The sequence below is a fragment of the Ranitomeya imitator genome, chromosome 6, assembly GCF_032444005.1.
Source record: "Ranitomeya imitator isolate aRanImi1 chromosome 6, aRanImi1.pri, whole genome shotgun sequence".
Classification (NCBI taxonomy): Eukaryota; Metazoa; Chordata; class Amphibia; order Anura; family Dendrobatidae; genus Ranitomeya; species Ranitomeya imitator.
The window spans coordinates 459,459,810-459,481,272 of NC_091287.1; the positions used below are offsets into that span (position 1 = coordinate 459,459,810).

Genomic DNA, 21,463 nt, shown 5'->3' on the forward strand with positions numbered 1-21,463 from the left:
CCTGTCTAGCAGACTCTTCCGATTGGAAAGACTACACATAAGAAAGCTGCTTTTCTAGGCTGATGGAAAGGTTTGGTCACATGCTCTTCCTTGTGAAGAAAGCGACAGTTAGAAGAGCAGGAGGAGAACCCGTAATTCTTATATATGATAAACACTTGAAAAAATTAAGGAAAACTGGCCAGTCTCTCTAAGTGAATAGACAGCTTTGCTGTTCTGTTTCCATTAGAAGTACTGTAGAAAAGCATTCTTAAATGGGGCTTTCCAGCCTTGGAATAGGTAATTAGCAAATTAGTGGTGGTCTAATACTCATCAAACCAAATGAGCAGCCATTTGTAGTTCTAGTGGTAGTTGGTTGTAAACAGTGTATAGGCTGGAACAGCACGGCTGCGTTAGCGGTGTAGAGGCAGCTCTGAGGTGCTGCAGCTCAGCTTCCATGGGTGAATGAGTTGCTGTAGCAGAGAACAGCCACTACACAGTGAACAAAGCCGTGCTGTCGTGGGGTCTAGATATGTTGTACATCCCACCGTCTCAGAGCTGGACATAGATAATACAGGCTCTTATATCTTTTAACCTTTAATATTCAGAGATGGCACCAACTCATTCAGCCATAGCACGTGTTACAGTGGCTGCTGGAAAGTAACATTGGGATCCACAGGAAAATGCCTTTCAAGTGAAAGAATAGGCCTTGTCCTTGTTGACTTTGCTTGGGAGTAAAATGCACGTGGCACACACTTTTTTTTTTTTTAAGTAGGCTCGCTCTCCTATTTGTGCATTATAACCATTGATTGGAAAACAAATGACGACTGTAGCTATTGTGGGATATTACAGGGGGCATTTCCATTGGTTGTCATTTGCTTGTTCCTTTTGCTGCCCTCTGGTCACTATTGATTAGCAATGATTGGGCTAGAATGCCTTCCTATATTCAGCATCACTCATATTTTTGGGTCACTGACCTTGAAGCAATGACTACAACATAGGAATCACTGTGTGTGCACCCAAATGAACTTCTCGTTTTGTTGTTTGCACCTCTAACATTTATTTTGAAACCAAAAACACGTTCTAGACCACAATGCTTGATCCTGGACAAAGAATATTGATAATACGATGCAATAGTGGAAGTAGCACAGGGGCTTCTTTTGGTCAAGGTATGTTTTTTGGAGTCAGTCCGGTTCAAAAAAGTTTGAAAGACTCTTCCTATTCATTTGTATTGTAAAACCACTTCTTTGCTGTTTGTTTTGAGATTTGTTTTCCTTCTTCAGCCTGTGAAAAAACGCCTGGATGTAGAAAAGAAAGTGCATGTTATTTCTTTGAAACAGCTCTACATAAAAACCACTCCAAATGACAATGTCTAATTGGAGGACTCCAAAAAAAAAAAGCTTCAAAAACTCTTCAAAACCTCTTAAAAGTGTTTTCCACTAATGGGGCGACCACTTTTGTTTAAGAAGAGGTTGTCCTAATAGTGGATAACCCCTTTAGCGAAATGAAAAATTCCAAAAACTTCCCAAAGAAGGGGAATTTCCTCAATCAGTGTCCTCTGGAAAGCTCGTCATTTTTGACCATCTTAAAAAACCTCGGTGTGCATATACTACATCAAGTCTATGTTCACATGGCAGTATTTTGGTCAGTTTTTCACATTTGTATTTGTAAGCCAAAACCAGGAGTGGGTGATAAATACAGAAGTGGTGATGTGTTTCTAATATACTTTTCCTCTGATTGCTCCACCCCTGGTTTTGGCTTACTAATACTGATGTAAAATACTGATCACATACTGAACAAGTGTACATGGCCTAAGGCCGGGGTCACACTTGCGAGTGTGATATGAGAAACGTGCGCGAGTCTCTTCCATCAATAGCCGGCACTGCCGCCGGCACTCGGACCGGAGCGTGCAGCTGCTTGTATTTCTATACCCTTCGATAAAGCAGGTACGCAAAACGCACGTCAGGGGTGGTGAGGAGGGTGACCGCAGGTCCGACCTATGACAGGTAAGCGGACATGATGTTTGTAGGATGAGCTATAGTAGCTGATGCACACTATGCACTTTACTTTTTGAAACTATCTTTTTACTACTACTGATTGTGCACTGACGTATGCCACTGCAGTCTGGCAGTGGGGGTATTATTGGGGTTTTTTTTTTTTAATTTTTCTATGTCCCAGCTTTATATCTGTACCCATTATTTTGTTTGAGGAAGTGGTTTATTCTTGTTCATCATCTTGGGCTGAGATATGTTTTCATACACACCTTTGTTTTTTTTTATCTCTGTGTTATATTTGTTTTGTTTTTTTCCATAATAAAGTTTAATTTTTGGGATGTGCAGTCTTCCTTTCACATATACTTTTGGCTTTTCATTGGTTGATTTTATATGCTCGGCCTGCACACCATACAAATTTTACAGTTGTGCCCACCGCTATGTCTTTCCTCCCCATATCACATGAACCTTTTTAAGAAACCTGAAATTATTCTAGACTTGTTTACATAGAACTGCTTATGTTCATTGTCTGTTTTTTTTTTTTTAATTGGTTTTTCAGGTAGTGGTTTATAAGAAAGATTTTGAAATCTGATATTCTAAAAAAATAAAATTGATGTGAACAGAAAACTAATTTTTTAGAATGTTTCGTGATTTACCCACTGTTACGATCCTGACGTTCTGCACCTTGCATTAAGACGCAAGCAGGGAGACAAAACAATAGACGGAACCTGATAAAGAACATTTTTATTGGATTGAGTGAAGTTCTGAAAACCATAAGTTAAACATTTTAGGTTCAGGATTATAAATAAGGGAACTTGTAAATAAACATTTTTTTTTTTCCACGGCAAGAAACGTTTAAGGAAACGACATTCCATTGGAAAGTACATTGGCAGACCGCTCGCTGTCCAAAACGTAGTGTACAGTATAACAACCAATTATAAATAGCATCTTATGTAAAATACAGCTGTGCACATCTTTAGAAAAATACCAACATTTTCTATTTCAGCTTTGTTTTTTTTTATAAAAGCCTATAAATCGTACATAGAAATGTAGCCAACATGCTTCTTAGTGGTTTATTACCCAATATTATCTTCAAGGAAAAATAAGGGGGCAACATTTATATAACAAACAAGGTTTCAGTAAGAAATGTAGAATCCCCGTCAAAGAGGCATCTGAGCTATACAGGAGGCGTCTGAGCTATACAGGAGGCGTCTGAGCTATACAGGAGGCGTCTGAGCTATACAGGAGGCGTCTGAGCCATACAGGAGGCGTCTGAGCCATACAGGAGGCGTCTGAGCTATACAGGAGGCGTCTGAGCTATACAGGAGGCGTCTGAGCTATACAGGAGGCGTCTGAGCTATACAGGAGGCGTCTGAGCCATACAGGAGGCGTCTGAGCCATACAGGAGGCGTCTGAGCTATACAGGAGGCATCTGAGCCATACAGGAGGCGTCTGAGCTATACAGGAGGCGTCTGAGCCATACAGGAGGCGTCTGAGCTATACAGGAGGCGTCTGAGCTATACAGGAGGCGTCTGAGCTATACAGGAGGCGTCTGAGCTATACAGGAGGCGTCTGAGCCATACAGGAGGCGTCTGAGCTATACAGGAGGCAACCAAGTTGTCAAATATATTTACACATACAAAACTTTAAATAACAATTTAGTGTCTTCTTCGTTACTCTGTAGCTAAAACTAGAGAACAATGTGTTAATAAATATACAGTGTTTTCTTAATACAGGCAATCACACAAAAGAGGTGAGAAGATATATATAAAAAATATAGGCATCCTATCTGGAGATGAAAGAGGTATGCTATCTTCAGGGGACACAGCTTATTATTTGGAAATTGAAAAGATTTCCAATTGATTTTCTGTATTGATTTCTCACGGGTTTCGATACCCGTTTGCTGTGATTTAATAGAATACTTCAATGCTGTCATTAACGTGATAAAAATGAATGGCTCTTAATGAATGACAGCAGGCAGGGATCTTAAAGAGGTTTTCCTACCCTTGTTTCCGAAGTAGCCGGATGGAAGACACGGTTGTAAATGAAAATAAAAGAAGCATTTCTTACCTCTCGAAACCCTCGTTGCAGTACCCATGGACTATGAGGTCCTGTTCATACAGATTAGAAGGAGAAAGACCAGCTGCACTGTCCTTTTGAAACAATTGTGTTCCTGAGGAAGGGACTTGTGGTCTAGACTCACTGAGGTTGGAACCTCAGCCCCACAAAAGAAAATTAAATGAGACTGTGGGTCTTGCTGCAGTGTAAATTTATTTTGAACGGCAAGGAGTCAAAAACAGATCTTGTCCAACGTTTTGACAAGGACGGTCTTTGTCAAGGACATCTGTGATTTAAGTTATTGCTGTACTAGATATCTGCCTACCTGCATCTGCAAGATATCCTTGACAAAAAACGCTTCTGGACGACATCTGTTTTTGACTCCTTGCAAGATCAAATTAAATTTACACTGCAGCAAAACCCACAGTCTCATTTTCTTTTCTTTTGTGGTGCTGAGGTCCCAATCTCAATTAGTCCTGGTCATACAGTCATCTTACCACTAAGGCCGTTCCTTGGCTGCAGAATCTGGTTCCTTTTTTGCTTTTACAACCATCTTTATCCTCTGGCTCCTTTGGAAACATGGTGGAAATTCCCCTTTAAAAAACCTGATACAATTCTGTAACTTTTCATTACCCCTTTAACACTGCCTCCTTCCGATTCCTTCACACCATGCTTATATATGACACATCAAAGGGCAGAAAACAGCAGGAATACTCAGCTTTGCAATAAGCCATGCAGACTACTTCAGTTTGTTACAGATAAACCCAAAGATCAAAAATTAGGAAACACTCTTTATGAAGATAACCTCTATCTTAGATCCAAGCTCTTTTCTGAATAATAGTTGAATGTGAAAATATTTCCCTGGCTTACAAAAAAAAAAATAAGAAAACCTTCATAAATTAAATAAAAAAAAGCCCACACCATAGTCTATAAATCATGCTCTGACATATAAAAAATATCATATGTGCTCTGTAGTGAAGCCTGGATTTAGAAATCCATTTAAGACAGAGACAGAGGGCGCACTATCAATAATGTTAGCGGGTGACTCCCACTGCAGGTAAACGTACAAGTAGGCAGATCTTACAGCAGAGAACAGGCCATACGCTCCACCACCTTCTGGTCCATTGCTTAGCTATCACCAGCAGATCCTCCACGGCTGCAGTCTGTATACATCTTACAACATTGCAATCCTGCCAGACGTTGGGTAAGGAGAGACGCGAGTGCACACTAGATAGTACATCGTTGTGGTGGCACATGTTCGGCACTCTGTGATTTTCATGCCTGTGCATGATACTCACTGGGCATTACCATGTTGCCTCATCTACTGTCTTGCTCCACATATCATAGCCCCCTGAGGAAGCCAACGCGAAACACGTGTTGGGGGCTTTGCGTCATGGCACCTTACACACCAGACCATGGGTAAGAACCTCGAGGGTGTGGGATGTTTATATGTTTCTGGGGCAATTGGATCCTGTTTTTTCATATTTATTTTTGTGTTTCACCGGGAACTGGTATTTTTAGTATATATATAATAAAATTAATGTTTTAAGGGATTACATGTTACATAATTTCCCCTAAAGGCATTAAGAGATCATATTATGCCTCAAATTCATCATACACCCTACAGGGTATATGCACTAAGCTGCACGCAGCGGAACTGGAGAATCTGCCAGTGACACAGGACACAGAAAGCTAAGAGGGTTGTCCAGCACCGCTTACTTCCACATCGGAGATGACTTGTGCCAATCAGGTTATGACCCCGTATACCAGCCAGGATGTGCGCAGGGATCGTGATTGTGTCCTTCTTTAGAACTGTGCACAACACCTGCCAATCGCTTATCAGGGTCGTAACGTCATCGGCACAACTCTTCTCCGGCGTGGGAGTGAGCGGTGTAGCCACCCATTTTATATTTGAAAGAGAGGAACATTGAAATCAAATTTCATTTACAATCACTACTTCTAGCACCAGCAATTGTGTTCGCCAGCAATACAAACTTTAATTTATATGTAAAATAATGTAATATTCTTGCTTTAGTATGTATTATATTGCCAGGCAGAACGTCATGTAAATGTATTATAATATCCAAGGACAAATCTTTGTGCAATAGGAATCTGACAAAAATAGCATTCATCTAACCTTAAACTAAAAAAATACAGTTTAAAATTGTTTTCACTAACTTGAAATTTTTATTTAAATATATATATATTTGTGTGCGAATTTCTACAGCTTTCTGTACATTGTCTAATGTTGTGTTCGGACTGTATATTCTTATATTTGTTATATAATCCCTCTTCTTAAAAAAAAAATATAATAGTTTCATAAACTAAAACTTTGAACTTCAATAAGATTCATCTTAAAGTAAACACATCAGAATAGACCTGAAGAGACGACCACGAGAACCAATCTTTGTGCCTTCAAATAAATAATGAATTCACGGTGTGTAGGTATGCATTCATAGAGAAGTATATATATATATATATATATATATATATATATATATTTATAAAAGATACCGCAGGCTTGTACAAATAAGAGTACAAAGTAGGAGCCAGCCTGGTTTCTCTTAGACTACAAGCATGGAAGCAAATTCATCAACCTGAATTATACATTGAGAGAAACACTTAAGTGTTAAGAGTCTGTGGCTCCGGGGATCTGTCCAGCCCTTAGTTATGTACATATCCATACATATATAGACAGTGCAGGGTACCCTGACGTACGTTCGGAAAACTAACACACGCAAAAAAAGAAAAATAGTAAAAAAAATTCAATAAATTAAAGCGGACACACTGTGAAGCGTTGCCAGTGCACAGCGGAGGCAGATCTGTTGTATCCTCATCCAATACCCATAAAAAACTGTATGAGAAAACCCCGAGTTCTGGGTGTAATGAACACCGCTTCTCTTCGCACGGTAGCGCGTCTTCACTATGCAAAGACAAAGAAGCATTTTGAAACATTTGTTAAAATTTGCAAAAATTTTGAAAAATTAAAAAACAAACTGTGAAAAATGGCAACATATGTAAATTTGCAGATTTTAATTATCTATTAAAGAGGCTTTCGTCCCTGCTTCCCCCGTTACTGGGGCAAGTAATTATGGCTATCCGTAAGGTATACAGGATCATGGAGATTAGCCTCTATGCACAAGCAAATGAAATACTATCTTTCATGGCCGCAGGAGATGTTAAGAGCAGCAGGTAATGGAATAAGACTGGTGAGTGATGCTGCAAACTATTTCTTCTGAGATAGGAGAAAACTTTGGAACCGCATCCACAGCAACTGAATCCTCTGCGCACATTCCTCTGGCAGTCATTTTCCCTATCTCCTCACTATAAACGTCAGGTGGCAAAATAGTAAGGCAGCTGTTCGCTTCCATCAATGGAAAGTGCCGGCCTGGTGGTGGCCACCTTCATCGACTAGGCTGTTACAGCAGGTTGTGTTTTGCTTTCTGACATGGTGACTGGCCTACCTTTCTGTGGAATTCAAGACTGATAAATGACCACCCAACAGCCACATACATACATTTTTTCTATATTTTTTTTTAAAGTAATTGATCTTGCTTCCAAAAGTTCAAGCCTTCTCTTTCCCGTACCATGACAGAACAGGTGCCAGCATATGACACTAGTAACAGGAACTGCGTGCCAACATCTCTCGCTGTCCAGACGTCACTACAAGAAATAAAAAAAACAACACAAGTGAACTTCAGGTTAAAGAATTTAGCCTTTTTATCATTTTTTACGTGTACACAAATAATTTATAGAAAATGTGCCAAAATTTTTCTCCAGAGCTGCAATTATAATTCTGCATTCCACACCAATCTCCTGTACAGTGATCGGAGTTGTGAACTGACTGAGCTACTAAAGTCATAATGGACTATGAAAAGACATAAATAGGCTCAGCATGCATTCACTGCACCCATCTGGGAAAGGACATGATGAAGCGGAAAGTTATTACCTGTATCAGCATCCAATCAGGTGAGAAAATGAACGAAAAGAATTGCCAAACCCACGTTTAGAAGCATAACCAGGGCAATCATTACCGAATTGGGCCCCTGCAAAAAAAATGGATCATTATTTATTGAAACACTGTCCATGTCAATCATATAAAAGCCAAAATTACAAAAGCACAACATTAGTATAAAGTAAGAACACTGGCCCAGAAACATTGCCATGAGAATTATTCTGATTGTTTATTCTTTGCGGATAATAAAAATCTATCTGATAATAAAAAAAAAAAAAGAACACTGGCCCGATATTAAGCTGCAAACGGCATTTTACATTTTCACTCGTCTAGTGAGGATCTCTCAGCAGTTTCACTGTAGGGGCTGTGGTGCTCCAATGAGTACTGCATCCCCTTCATTGTTTACGATCTACAGAACCAAACTGATAGTGGCCGTGCCTGGTACTGCAGCTCCAGACATTTGGTAGTGGCCATGCCTGGTTCTGAAGCTCCAGCCATTTGGTAGTCCGGAACTGCTGCACCGCACCTCCTGTTGCTGGAGGGAATGCAAATGCAGCTGGAGCAAGCCGGTAACCTAGGTGAAGGGAGTGTGGCCAGGGAGCAAAAAGATGATGTGCGGGAACAGGAAAGGTCTTCCCACCAGAACGCTGAGCCGGTGTGTATCGCAGCCGCGGTGAGGGGTACGTTAGGCCGCAGCGTACAGAGACGGGGCGGCTGCGTGAGAGACTGATACTGGCAGGCGCGCTGGATAAAGCGCCAAGCAGAGCATTTCAGCATGGACGTTCAGGTGACGGCTGACAGAGGAGCACAAGCCGAGCTAAGGGTACATTCACATTTGCGGTTTGCGCCGCAGCGTCGCCGCCGCAACAAAACGCATGCGTCGTGCGGCCCTATCTTTAACATTGGGGCCGCATGTGCATGCGTTGTGTTGCGTTTTGTTGCGTTTTACGCCGCATGCGGCGTTAGGGCGCACCTGCCTGGGCGCGTCAAACGCAACATGTTGCATTTTTCGGGCGGCGCCGACCTTTTCAAAAATGCATGCGTCGTGCGGCCCTATCTTTTAACATTGGCGCCGCATGGGCCATGCATGCGTTTTGCTGCGTTTTTGTTTGCGTTGTGCGTTGCGGCGACGACGCTGCGGCGCACAACGCAAATGTGAACTTAGACTTAGCTGTGCAGAGCAGCCATCCAGGTGCCAGCGGCTGCCCAGAGAGACACATGCCGAGCTGAACTTTGTGGAAGGCTTTATCCTTTTGTTCAGCAGTTATATAGACTAGGGGCTCAGGGGGCAAAACCAGAGACTATCCGCTGCTGCCAGAAGCAGGATCGTGTATAGGGCGGGAACACCTGAAGATGCCACGTCGACCACCTCTGGCGTTCTACCATCCTTGGGACCTCCAGCAAGTGACGAGCTGTGAAGCCACCATAAGTGAAACTGTTAACAAAGGACTGTCTACTTAACCACTTGTTATAACGGTTGCATTCCCTTTGTTTTGCCTGTGTTACTGCATACCAGTACCTGCTTATTACACATCAGGCATTTGTTGTAAAAACTGTACACTGCAAAAAAACAATGTGAATAGACCCTGACAGTATCTGCACATTACTTTTAATGTCCCTTAATTCTCCCCATTTGTGAAATTTATTTAAAGTCAGCCGAATTTTCCGCGGTTCACCCATCATGTCTCCGATAGTCATGTAACCTAGCGGATAAAATACCAAGACCTTACAGCATTGGTTCGGAGCTGACATGAGGCTGGCTTCTCTTGCTGGGTAGGGCGTCAGGTTCGGTATACACGCTTTAATCAATTACCTGCGGTCCCTGGCTCCATCAACAACAGAAAGTGGAAAATGAGAAATGTCGTGTAATGCGGCATAGAAAGGCGTCTTATTAGATCCTCAGTAATCTCCTTTAAGACGTGAATAACAAGCAGCTTGCCAACGGTGAAGGAGTAATCACAGCTCCGCAGGCTGCTACTTTTGTTCTGCTACTATTTATACCTCCATCGCTAACCCGTTATGGGGGCTACAAACCGTACTGTGCCATTTTCTGCCTCTACGCTATCTGCCAGCCACACACAGAGGACCAGTCAATCATGTTGCGGCCTCAGCCACGTGTAGTCTATAAGATGTGATGTCAGTGGCCCCACATGCGGATATTCAACCCTCTGCTCCTTACTGTGAAGTCACATTACTTTCTGTAATGGTCTTTTAGTTTCAGAGCCTGGGAGGCAGCAACTTTCATCTCTGAGGGATGGGGCTGGTGGTCCTCACCGAGCCATCAACTGGCAATGCTATGCCCCCGCCACTGTATGAGCAGATTCCTCGTAAGGTGTAAAAAGAAGGATAATAATGATTTTTAAAGCTACATCACTCAGACACATGTACCTCCATTCATGCCACATTTCACAAGCAGTTTATGGTTATTAATAATAATATTAATAATATGGTTAATAGTCAGTAGAATCTGCCATAAACATACAATGGCAGATCTGAATGAATGATTGAAGAGGTCTGGTCCATAGACTATAATGTGCTGCAATAATGATTGCAAGGTGAAGCAAACAGCAGCAGTATCCCAGCAGATGATCCCACATGCTTCATCATCCTAGGGGCAGCCTGTTAACAGCATTGAGAGAAATGCTTTATGGCAGCCACATAGAGCATAGACAACAACAGTCAGCATCTGACTCACTGACTAGGAGAGTCATCCAGGCATGCTCTGTGATCTGTGCAGAGGTCGCTGTGCAGAGAAGGGAGGGATGAACTCTGACGATCCTGTGTTATGTACTGCATGTAGGGCGGTTATCTTTACTTGTCATAGTACTCATGTCTGTGATAATGAAACTGATGGAAATAGATTTCTACATGAAGTATGAGCCTAATATCTGGTTCAGTGCTGAGAAGGAAAATTATTTCAGATTTCTATAGAAATATATACAATAGCTTTCTTTTCTTCTAAAAACACTTTCCTTTCAACACTATAACTCATGGTCTTATTACAGTAGAAACTATTACTCTGCCTGTAAATTAACTGTTTGTGGACATCAAACATGTTCTTGTTACAAGTTCGACAGCCTTGAAAGAAGAGTTTTTGGAAGTCAAATCATACTGTATTCTGTTCCCGCTGTTCAGATTGTGAGCTTGTATTATTAGGGCATCTAAGAGATGTGCTAATATTTAGCCTTCTATTCTCCATGACAGATCTTCTTCCTGAGAAACCCTATACGCTCCTTATTTGGGATCAGGCGAAATGTCTTGAAATGGATGACAGGACCTTGCCAACACCAGACAGTCAATCCGAGCTCAAAAAGGAAAGTGGTGTTTTAAATAGTGTTTTCACAGTCTAATTACATGGGCTGTTAAATACATCATCATAGCTGAGAGCGCGCTTCTCTATAGATTAGCATTTGCTTACAGAGCTGTCAAAGAGAAGAAAGCAAACATTTACCATGGGGAAAAGCAGGGCCGGGACAAGGTATTTTAGCGCTCTAGTGAACATCTAAAATGGGGATAAGCAGGGCCGGGACAAGGTATTTTAGCGCCCTAGTGAACATCTATCATGGGGAAAAGCAGGGCAGGGACAAGGTATTTTAGCGCCCTAGTGAACATCTACCATGGGGAAAAGCAGGGTCGAGACAAGGTATTTTAGCGCCCTAGTGAACATCTATCATGGGGAAAAGCAGGGCCGGGACAAGGTATTTTAGCGCTCTAGTGAACATCTAAAATGGGGATAAGCAGGGCCGGGACAAGGTATTTTAGCGCCCTAGTGAACATCTATCATGGGGAAAAGCAGGGCAGGGACAAGGTATTTTAGCGCCCTAGTGAACATCTACCATGGGGAAAAGCAGGGTCGAGACAAGGTATTTTAGCGCCCTAGTGAACATCTACCATGGGGAAAAGCAAGGACGGGACAAGGTATTTTAGCGCCCTAGTGAACATCTACCATGGGGAAAAGCAGGGCCGAGACAAGGTATTTTAGCGCCCTAGTGAACATCTACCATGGGGAAAAGCAGGGCCGAGACAAGGTATTTTGGTGCCCTAGTGAACATCTACCATGGGGAAAAGCAAGGCCGGGACAAGGTATTTTAGCGCCCTAGTGAACACCTACCATGGGGAAAACACATATATATATCCAATCCAAACACATACATACACACACATGCATAACATACATATACGGTATATATACATACACACCATATATATATATAAATATATACACACACTATATATATCTTAATATATACTTACCTTGTAATGTTTTCACATCCTGTTCCATTCAGATGTGTCCAGATCCCAGAATTCCAGGCGGCGGAAGTTCACCGACCTCCGTATTGGGACACCCAAGTGATGGGTGTCTCAATATGGAAACTGCTGGTGGTACCAGCCTCTTACACGGTACCACCAGCGGTCACAGTCGCACCACACACACTGTATATGCTGTACGCACCACACACACACACAGTATATGACGTACGCACCACACACACACAGTATATGACGTACGCACCACACACACAGTATATGACGTACGCACCACAAACACACACACAATATACACCGTACGCAGCCTCTTGCGTGGTACCACCAGCGGAACACCGTCGCGAACATGTCGCCGCCAGGATCAGCCGAATGATTCACTGACCGCCGCCATCTTTGTACAAGAGGAGTGCATGCACAGTTTTAATGTGACCGCCGCTATCTGTCTGCACAAAGATGGCGGCGGTATGATTTCCTGCGCCTGCGTGAATTCTGCGCCGGCACAGTGAATCATTCGGCTGATCCCGGTGGCAGATGCGCGACATGACAAGAGGGAAGACAGCACAGTGGTGGAGAGAGAGAGAGAGAGCAGACAAGGGGGAGAGCACATGGGGTACACAGGTCAAAGAAGAGATGACATGAGAGGAGTAGACAGCAGATGGGGAGAGAGAAAGCGCACAGGGGAGACTGCTCAAACGGGACAGCACATGAGGGGAGAACACAGCACAGGAAGGAGATAGACAGCAGACAAGGGGGATAGCACATGGAGAAAACAGGTCAAAGAAGAGAGCACAGATGGGAGAAGTCAGCACATGAGGAAAGAGAGCGTGGAGAGGTGGGTGAGCACATGGGGGAGATTCTCACACTGCAAAGCCTGCCCTCATCGTGACATTACCACCCTCCCGATGCGATAGTATCTGGCCTCCGTGTGTGTATATATATATATATATATATATATATATATATATATATATATATACACATACATACACACATGCATACACACTACACACATACTAATATATATATATATATATATATATATATATATATATATATATATATATATTTGGACCTGGAGGAAGACACATGTGGTGTCGAAACATGTTGTCCATAAGGGATTGAATGTATGCAATATTGTAACTGAAGAAATCTGGAACTTTTTAATGGATAAATAAAAGGTATATTTTACTCTACCAGTGGACCGATCGCTGGAGAAACAAAAAGTTTTTTCTTTACATGTGTGGATTTGTCCCAATTCTTTTCCGTGCAAACTGTAACCACAGGTTGGAAGTATTCCTGCTTCTTCAAAGCGCGATAAGCTTGCCAAAAACTCTCTCTCTCTCTCTCTATATATATATATATACACACACACATACACACATATACACACACTCCATGTTGTATATATTGGGCGGACAGTCTCATTACTCGACAGATCCTACATGTTGTGTTGTTCACTCTCCCAGGACAGAAGATAAGAGAGCAGCTGACAAGGAGCTGCAGAAATCTCTGTGAAAGAGGACAAGCTACAGACAGGACAGAGCAGCTCCCTGGTCCTGCTGTCCTCGCTGTGAGTCCCCACCCTCTACTCTCTGACCCAAAGATACAGAGATGGGTTCTCAGATGAAGAAGAGACTGTGGAGGATGCCCCCAGCACAATGTAAGGCATGCTGAGCATCCTTTACTCTCCTGTCCCCTAATGAACGCTCACCACTGTGGCGCCGTGCAGGACAGAGGCAGCAGCCGGCGAGCGCTCATCAGTCTGATGGGGAAGCGTTCGTTGGCCAGCGGCCTTTCTCCCTGAATGACTCGCCCCCTTTTCAGTGCCCGAACCTGGAGTATCGCCGCACTTAGCCAAGCCAAAGTTAATAGTTTGTTTGGGATACTTGTGCTCCTCCCCTTATGATATGAGGTGGTGCCATAGGCAGCCGCCAACCCCGTCTATATTGGCTTTCAGTTTTATAAGACTACAAGCATACGGGTATCCCTATGTGTAGAGCCCATATAGGACAATAGTGGCACTGCATGGACACTGGCACCTACCACACATGTATTTACTCTTGATTAGAGGATACGGTATTTGGAAAAATAATATAGAAAAGGACGAACCTAGAAACAAATGTTCTACAACTTCCTGAAGAAAGTTAGAAAATCACAACAACCACTACTTACTGAATTCATTTCATTTCCAACAGCTGACACTGACTCATTATTGGGTTGATTCTTCGATGCCACAAGTTGGGGCATAACTTTTGGCTCAGGTGTGCTTTCTTTGGCATCTGGCTTTGATTGTGGCTTTTTAGGGCTTTGTTTTTGGGACGGTGGCACATTCACTGTGGGTGGTAGCTTTTTTGGAATAGAGTTTTCTTTTATAGCTAAATGTATTGACGGATTCACTGTTCCAAAATAGCTGTGGAAATCGGCGTGAAGTTCCCCATTTCCAGTGTTGCTTGGATTATGGCCAAATGAAGCCTTTGGTGATTGTTTGGCAAGGGCCTCCTCTTTCACCGGGGCTTTAGCAGGCAAGGGTTTCAAGGACGCAACCGGTAGATTCTCAGTGGATGCACTTTTCCTTTCGAGATTGGGAGGTGCTTTGGGGGCAGGGTTAGAATTCTTTCTCTTTATATCCTGTGAAGACTGTTGAGGCTTTTTCCGGTTTTCTTCCGGTGTTCTTGGAGGAGTTGTTCCTTTCCTATAAAAATGTGGTGATTCTTTTGGAGTAGGTGGGTTTTTGGGCAACTTTTCTTCCGGGTTTTCTTTAACTTCAGTAACGTCTTGAAACTTTTGCTTGACGTAATCCGGCCCTGAAATTATTAAAAGAAAAAAAAAGTAAGAATAAGAAAGTCGCTTACACAGAGTCACGTGAATGGGACTTATTTGCAGTACTAAATTTAGTCTATGGAAAAAAGTGGTGCCGTTTCTATAAAAATAACTGACCCTTTTTCTAATATTAGCCTATGTAACTTAAATATAAGATTATCACTGCAGATAACTTTTTCACAACTTAAATGTAGACATCTTTGCAGAAAAATAGTTTTTGCACTAGCATTTCATTAATATTTTATGCAGTTTGGGTTCTACACCCTCTATGCATCACAGTACCTAGCAGACTGCAGAATGAGTTAAATCTAATTTCTATTCTGATCTCTTCTTAGCTGGATATATCCCCAGATAAAAGTTTAACTTTGATGTGGTCATAAATTAGCTCAGAGACTTCAGGAAAAGAGAGAAATATGGGTTAGGAATCCAGTTGTAAGGATAAATTCAATGACTGATTTGACTGTTAATTCGTTTTGAAGTCAGTCTGTGAAGCACTTAAAGAGAGACCACTACATTTTTTCTGTTATAAATCAATAGTATCCAAGAAATTAAGAAACTTTGTTATATATCTTATCAAAGAAATTTCTCCTCCTGGACGGATCTTTCACTTAATTTATGGGTAAAATCTGTATTACTGAGAAAGATGACAGTTGGTGCTCATAAAGATGTATGGAGAGGCAGGTCACAGGCATTCTACTGCAAGTTACAGATCACTTTATGAGCACCGTCATTTCCTGCCCCATGACGTGCAGCTGTGATGCCGGAATCCTGCGCCCTGCACTCCCTCCACAGTCCGTAACTTTTCCTCCCTTCTATGGGCGGTGTATTCAGGCTTGTTCTGTGCAGGCGAGTCACTGCGAATTCTGCTCCAGTGCCCTCCGGCGTGCGCGATGATCCAGTGCTCTCCTCACTTCCTCCCTGCATAGTCAATGCTAGAAACGTTGTGCATATATTTATATATATGGAGCGGAAGTCTCAGTGACTCGCCGCTTCTGCACAGAAGATCCCTGAATACACTGCCCATAGAAGGGTGGAAAAGGTACAGATTGCTCAGGAAGTGCAGGGCGCAGGCGCGGGATTCCGGCAAGACTCCACATCACAGGGCATTGTGACCTGCATGGGAGAGGGGTGGTATGTTAATGAAGACTGGAGGCAAGGATTTCTTACAGGCACCGTACGCCCCGAAGCCTGGAAGAAATCATTAACATACAAAAATAAAATAAGATTTCTCAATCACAAAATAATAAGTTTTCATGTATCCTTTAATAAGATGTGTAGTAGAGGGGTTACAAGGACACTAAACTTCAGGAGGGCAAATTTCCAATGGATGAGAGAGGATCTTGGTGCAATTAACTGGGACGATATCCTGAGACACAAAAATACACAAAGAGAATGGGAGACGTTTATTAGCATCCTGGATAGGACCTGTGCACAGTATATACCGTATGGGAATAAACATACTAGAAATAGGAGGAAAGCAATATGGCTAAATAGAGCTGTAAGGCGCGCAATAAGTGACAAAAAGAAAGCATTTAAAGAATTAAAGGAAGCAGGTAGTGATGAGGCATTAAATAAGTATAAAAAATTACATCAATTCTGTAAAAAGCAAATCAAGGCAGCAAAGATTGAGACAGAGAGACTCATTGTCAGAGAGAGTAAAAATAATCCCCAAATATTCTTTAACTACGTAAATAGTAAGAAACTAAAAAAATGATAGTGTTGGCCCCCTTAAAAATAGTCTGGGTGAAATGGTGGATGAGGATGAGGAAAAAGCCAATATGCTAAATGACTTTTTTCATCAGTATTTACACAAGAAAATCCCATGGCGGACAAAATGACTAGTGATAACAAAAATTCCCCATTAAGAGTCACCTGCTTAACCCAGCAGGAAGTACGTCGGCATCTAAAAATTACTAAAATTGAGAAATCTCCGGGCCCGAATAGGATCCACCCCCGATTACTGCAGGAACTAAGTAAAGTCATTGATAGACCAATATTTTTAACCCCTTAGTGACGGAGCCAAATTTTTGAAATCTGACCAGTGTCACTTTATGTGGTAATAACTCTGCAACGCTTCAACAAATCCCACTGATTTTGAGACTGTTTTTTCGTGACACATTATACTTTATGATAATGGTAAATTTAGGTCAATATGTTTTGTGTTTATTTATAAAAAATATCAAAAATGTGAGAAAAATGTTAAAAACTTAGCAAAAATTAGCAATCAAAATTTGAATGATTATCCCTTTAATCCAGATGGCCATACCACAGCAAACCATTAATAAATAACATTTCCCACAAGTCGGCTTTACATCAGCATCATTTGTAAAATGTTATTTTATTTTTTTTAGCATTTTAGGAGGTTTAAAAATGTAGCAACAATTTTTCATTTTTTCAAGGAAATTTACTAAATTTATTTTTTTAGGGATTTATCCATGTTTGAAGTGACTTTAGGGGTTTCATATAATGAGAAACCCCCAAACGTGATACCATTTTAAAAACAGCACCCCCTGACATATCGAAAACTGTTGTCAGGTAGGTTATTAACCCTTCAGGTGCTTTACAGGAATTAATGCAAAGTGGTATGACAGAAATGAAAATGTGTATTTTTACCACCTAAATGCCTCTAACTTCTGAACAGATTACTACAGCCATCAGACTCTAAGGCCGCTATTTGGTCTTGAAGTGCCATGGCAAACATCAGGACCACAAAATCATGACCTGATGGCACTAATTGGGATAAAGAGGAAGCCCCCACACTCTATTAACCATTTATAATGATGTAGTCATTATTGACAGCAGCATCTAAGGGGTTAAACAGAGTTGGACGGTGCAAACACTGATCGTGGATGATGCAGAAAGTTGTCAGCTATAGTGCACAACCGACAGATGCTGGATTGTTACCTGTATGGGAAGGCTATTTTCTTATATGTCAGGTCAGTTAAAAGGCGTATTGGGTGTCATTAAGGGGTTAATCTTTAAAGACTCCATAGTAACAGGGTTTGTACCACAGGACTGGCGTATAGCAAATGTGGTGCCAATATTCAAAAAGGGGACAAAAACTGAACTCGGTAATTATAGGCCAGTAAGCTTAACCTCTACTGTGGGTAAAATCCTGGAGGGCATTCTAAGGGATGATATACTGGAGTATCTGAAGAGGAATAACCTCATGACCCAGTATCAGCACGGGTTTATTAAGGACCGTTCCTGTCAGACAAATCTGATCAATTTCTATGAAGAGGTAAGTTTCAGACTGGACTAAAGGAACCCAGTGGATGTAGTGTATATGGACTTTTCAAAAGCTTTTGATACGGTGCCACACAAAAGGTTGATACATAAAATGAGAATAATGGGGATAGGGGAAAATATGTGCAAGTGGGTTGAGAGCTGGCTCAGGGATAGGAAACAAAGGGTGGTTATTAATGGAGCACACTCGGACTGGGTAGCGGTTAGCAGTGGGGTACCACAGGGGTCAGTATTGGGCCCTCTTCTTTTTAACATATTTATTAATGACCTTGTAGGGGGCATTCATAGCAGAATTTCAATATTTGCAGATGACACTAAACTCTGCAGGGTAATCAATACAGAGGAGGACAATTTTATATCACAGGATGATTTATGTAAACTAGAAGCTTGGGCTGATAAATGGCAAATGAGCTTTAATGGGGATAAATGTAAGGTCATGCACTTGGGTAGAAGTAATAAGATGTATAATTATGTGCTTAATTCTAAAACTCTGGGCAAAACCATCAATGAAAAAGACCTGGGAGTATGGGTGGATAACAAACTCACATTTAGTGGCCAGTGTCAGGCAGCTGCTACAAAGGCAAATAAAATAATGGCATGCATTAAAAGAGGCATAGATGCTCATGATGAGAACATAATTTTACCTCTATACAAGTCACTGGTTCGACCACACTTAGAATACTGTGCACAGTTCTGGCCTCCGGTGTATAAGAAAGATATAGCTGAACTAGAGCGGGTGCAGAGAAGAGCGACCAAGGTTATTAGAGGACTGGGGGGTCTGCAATACCAAGATAGATTATTACACTTGGGGCTATTAGTTTGGAAAAACGAAGACTAAGGGGTGATCTTATTTTAATGTATAAGTATATGAGGGGACAGTGCAAAGACCTTTCTGGTGATCTTTTTACTCATAGACCTGAGACAGGGACAAGGGAGCATCCTCTACGTCTGCAGGAAAGAAGGTTTAAGCATAATAACAGACGTGGATTCTTTACTGTAAGAGCAGTGAGACTATGGAACTCTCTGCCGTATGATGTTGTAATGAGTGATTCATTACTTAAATTTAAGAGGGGACTGCATGCCTTTCTTGAAAAGTATAATGTTACATGTTATATATATTAGATTTCTTGATAGGGCGTTGATCCAGAGAATTAGTCTGATTGCCGTATGTGGAGTCGGGAAGGAATTTTTTTCCCTAATGTGGAGTTTACTCTTTGCCACATGGTTTTTTTTTGCCTTCCTCTGGATCAATATGTTAGGGCATGTTAGGTTAGGCTATGGGTTGAACTAGATGGACTTAAAGTCTTCCTTCAACCTTAATAACTATGTTACTAATATGAGGCATACACAGGTAGGACCTGTGTCCATCACCTGTATGGACATAGTAATAGGTTATATATGTCTTGGAGGTGACAGATTCCCCTTTGTAAGTCTCTACCCATGACAATTATTTGTTATGCAGAATACATATGATCAGTTGTAGCTACTTTTCTACAGGTAGCCCAAGGTAACTTGAAATCCACTTCTGATAATTTCCTTAAACATATTATACTGGGCCATCGTGCCTCCGTCATGGAGCCGGTCTCTGACCGTTCGGTCTGAAGCGTGCCCACCATTAACCCTCTGGAGGTCATTGGGAGAGGCTCTGGCAGTGCTCCTCCTGGTTCTGCTTACACAAAGGAGCAGGAGCTCATGCTATCATTAGAGGCAAGGACAATAACAAAATTAGAGAAAAATTAGTCAGGAAGGATAATTAGAGAGTGGTTGTCTGTAGCCATCACCTGCAAAACTATTCTCTTTTTTGGCGATTGTCTTACCGTTTTCTTTCCTGTGCTCCTGCTGTAACTTTCATTTGGACCAAAGCAGGTGAGGTTGTTCCACAATCACTCATGCGTCCAAACTGGACAAATTAATATCCTCAAAGTGTTCCCTTAATATGTTAGGGCAGTGCACATAAGCCTGTGAGATGTAATAACAGCTGATGGAGCCCACTGACCTCCTGGATGGTATGAAGGGCTAACATGGAGACCATGAACTTAACAACAAATATCCAAGTTTTCATTGAAGAAACACTGGGTAATGAGTGTATGCCTAATAATACTAAATAATAATAATAATAATAATAATAATAAAACCATAAGACAAAACAAAACACCAAAAGGACAGCACAAGAACGGTGGGAATTTAAATAATGGTCTATAAGTCTCCTTACGTCAGTTTGGCACGCTCTACTCTCTTTAAACCTCCTGCCAGAGGCCTCTAACTTAGCCAAATCAGACCAGATGAGGGGCAAACACCCCGAAACATATGTCTGCAATTGTAGTGTCTGATTTGGCTTCTTATCCTCAGTCATGTGGTAAGGCTCATTCAAGAGTTGATACTGACTGAGGATTTCTTCATCTGATAGTTGACAATGGAGTTTTAGTCTTCTCCCTCTCTGAAGAGGATATATGCATATCAAGCAAAGATGTGAAACTTAAATACACAAAGGGACAAAATTAAAAGTTTGGACAAAGTTTCGGGCCAACCTTGATCTTTATTAAAAACGTCTACAATTGAGAAAGTTTTTTCTTAAACAATTATGAACTTTTTCACATGTAAACAAATTTAAAGGGGTTGTCCCATGAACAATGTACATTTTAATTAATAGATCTTAGAATAAAACATTAGAATAATATAATGTTATGTAAGAGCAGTAAAAAACATATGGCCTAATTTAAATATATAATAACAAAGGCTAAAAAAACGTTGAATACAGATAAAGGAGGATACAAACAAAAAGTGTCCCCAAAACACAGTATGATACCCTCAAAGTGAATTTCTACACTGTACTCTCCACATGCACTGTATGATGACCCTACTGTACACCCTTCCCTCAATCCCCCCAACAAAGAATAGTGACCCATCACAGTATGATCCTCTAACTGTAATCTCCACACAGCCCACAATACAGTATGATTGTCACAAAAAAAGTGCTCCATATAGTATAATGGTCCCCCACTTAGTGCTCCATAAAGTATAATGGCCACAAAAAGTGCTCCAAACAGTAAGTATAATGGGCACCACATAGTCCTCCATACAGTATAATGGTCCACATAGCGTGCCATGCAGTATAATTGCCCAATATAGTGCTCCATACAGTATAATGGGC

The 21,463-nt window shown here is 41.5% G+C and overlaps 2 protein-coding genes across 2 annotated transcripts in view; one reads left to right on the top strand and one right to left on the bottom strand.

Annotated features, from left to right (window-relative positions):
- GDAP1 (ganglioside induced differentiation associated protein 1) overlaps positions 1-21,463 on the top strand; it is a 440,350-nt gene that overhangs the window by 43,835 nt on the left and 375,052 nt on the right. The gene's annotated exons all lie outside the window — the stretch shown is intronic.
- The window catches only part of JPH1 (junctophilin 1), a 176,020-nt gene continuing 162,120 nt past the window's right edge, over positions 7,564-21,463 (bottom strand). The window contains exons 4-6 of the mRNA XM_069731495.1: positions 14,419-15,050; positions 7,975-8,071; positions 7,564-7,688 (exon numbers count right to left, since the gene is read on the bottom strand). Coding sequence (XP_069587596.1) covers positions 7,991-8,071; positions 14,419-15,050 — 713 coding nt within the window. The 3' untranslated portion in view covers positions 7,564-7,688; positions 7,975-7,990. The remainder of the gene's footprint in view (positions 7,689-7,974; positions 8,072-14,418; positions 15,051-21,463) is intronic.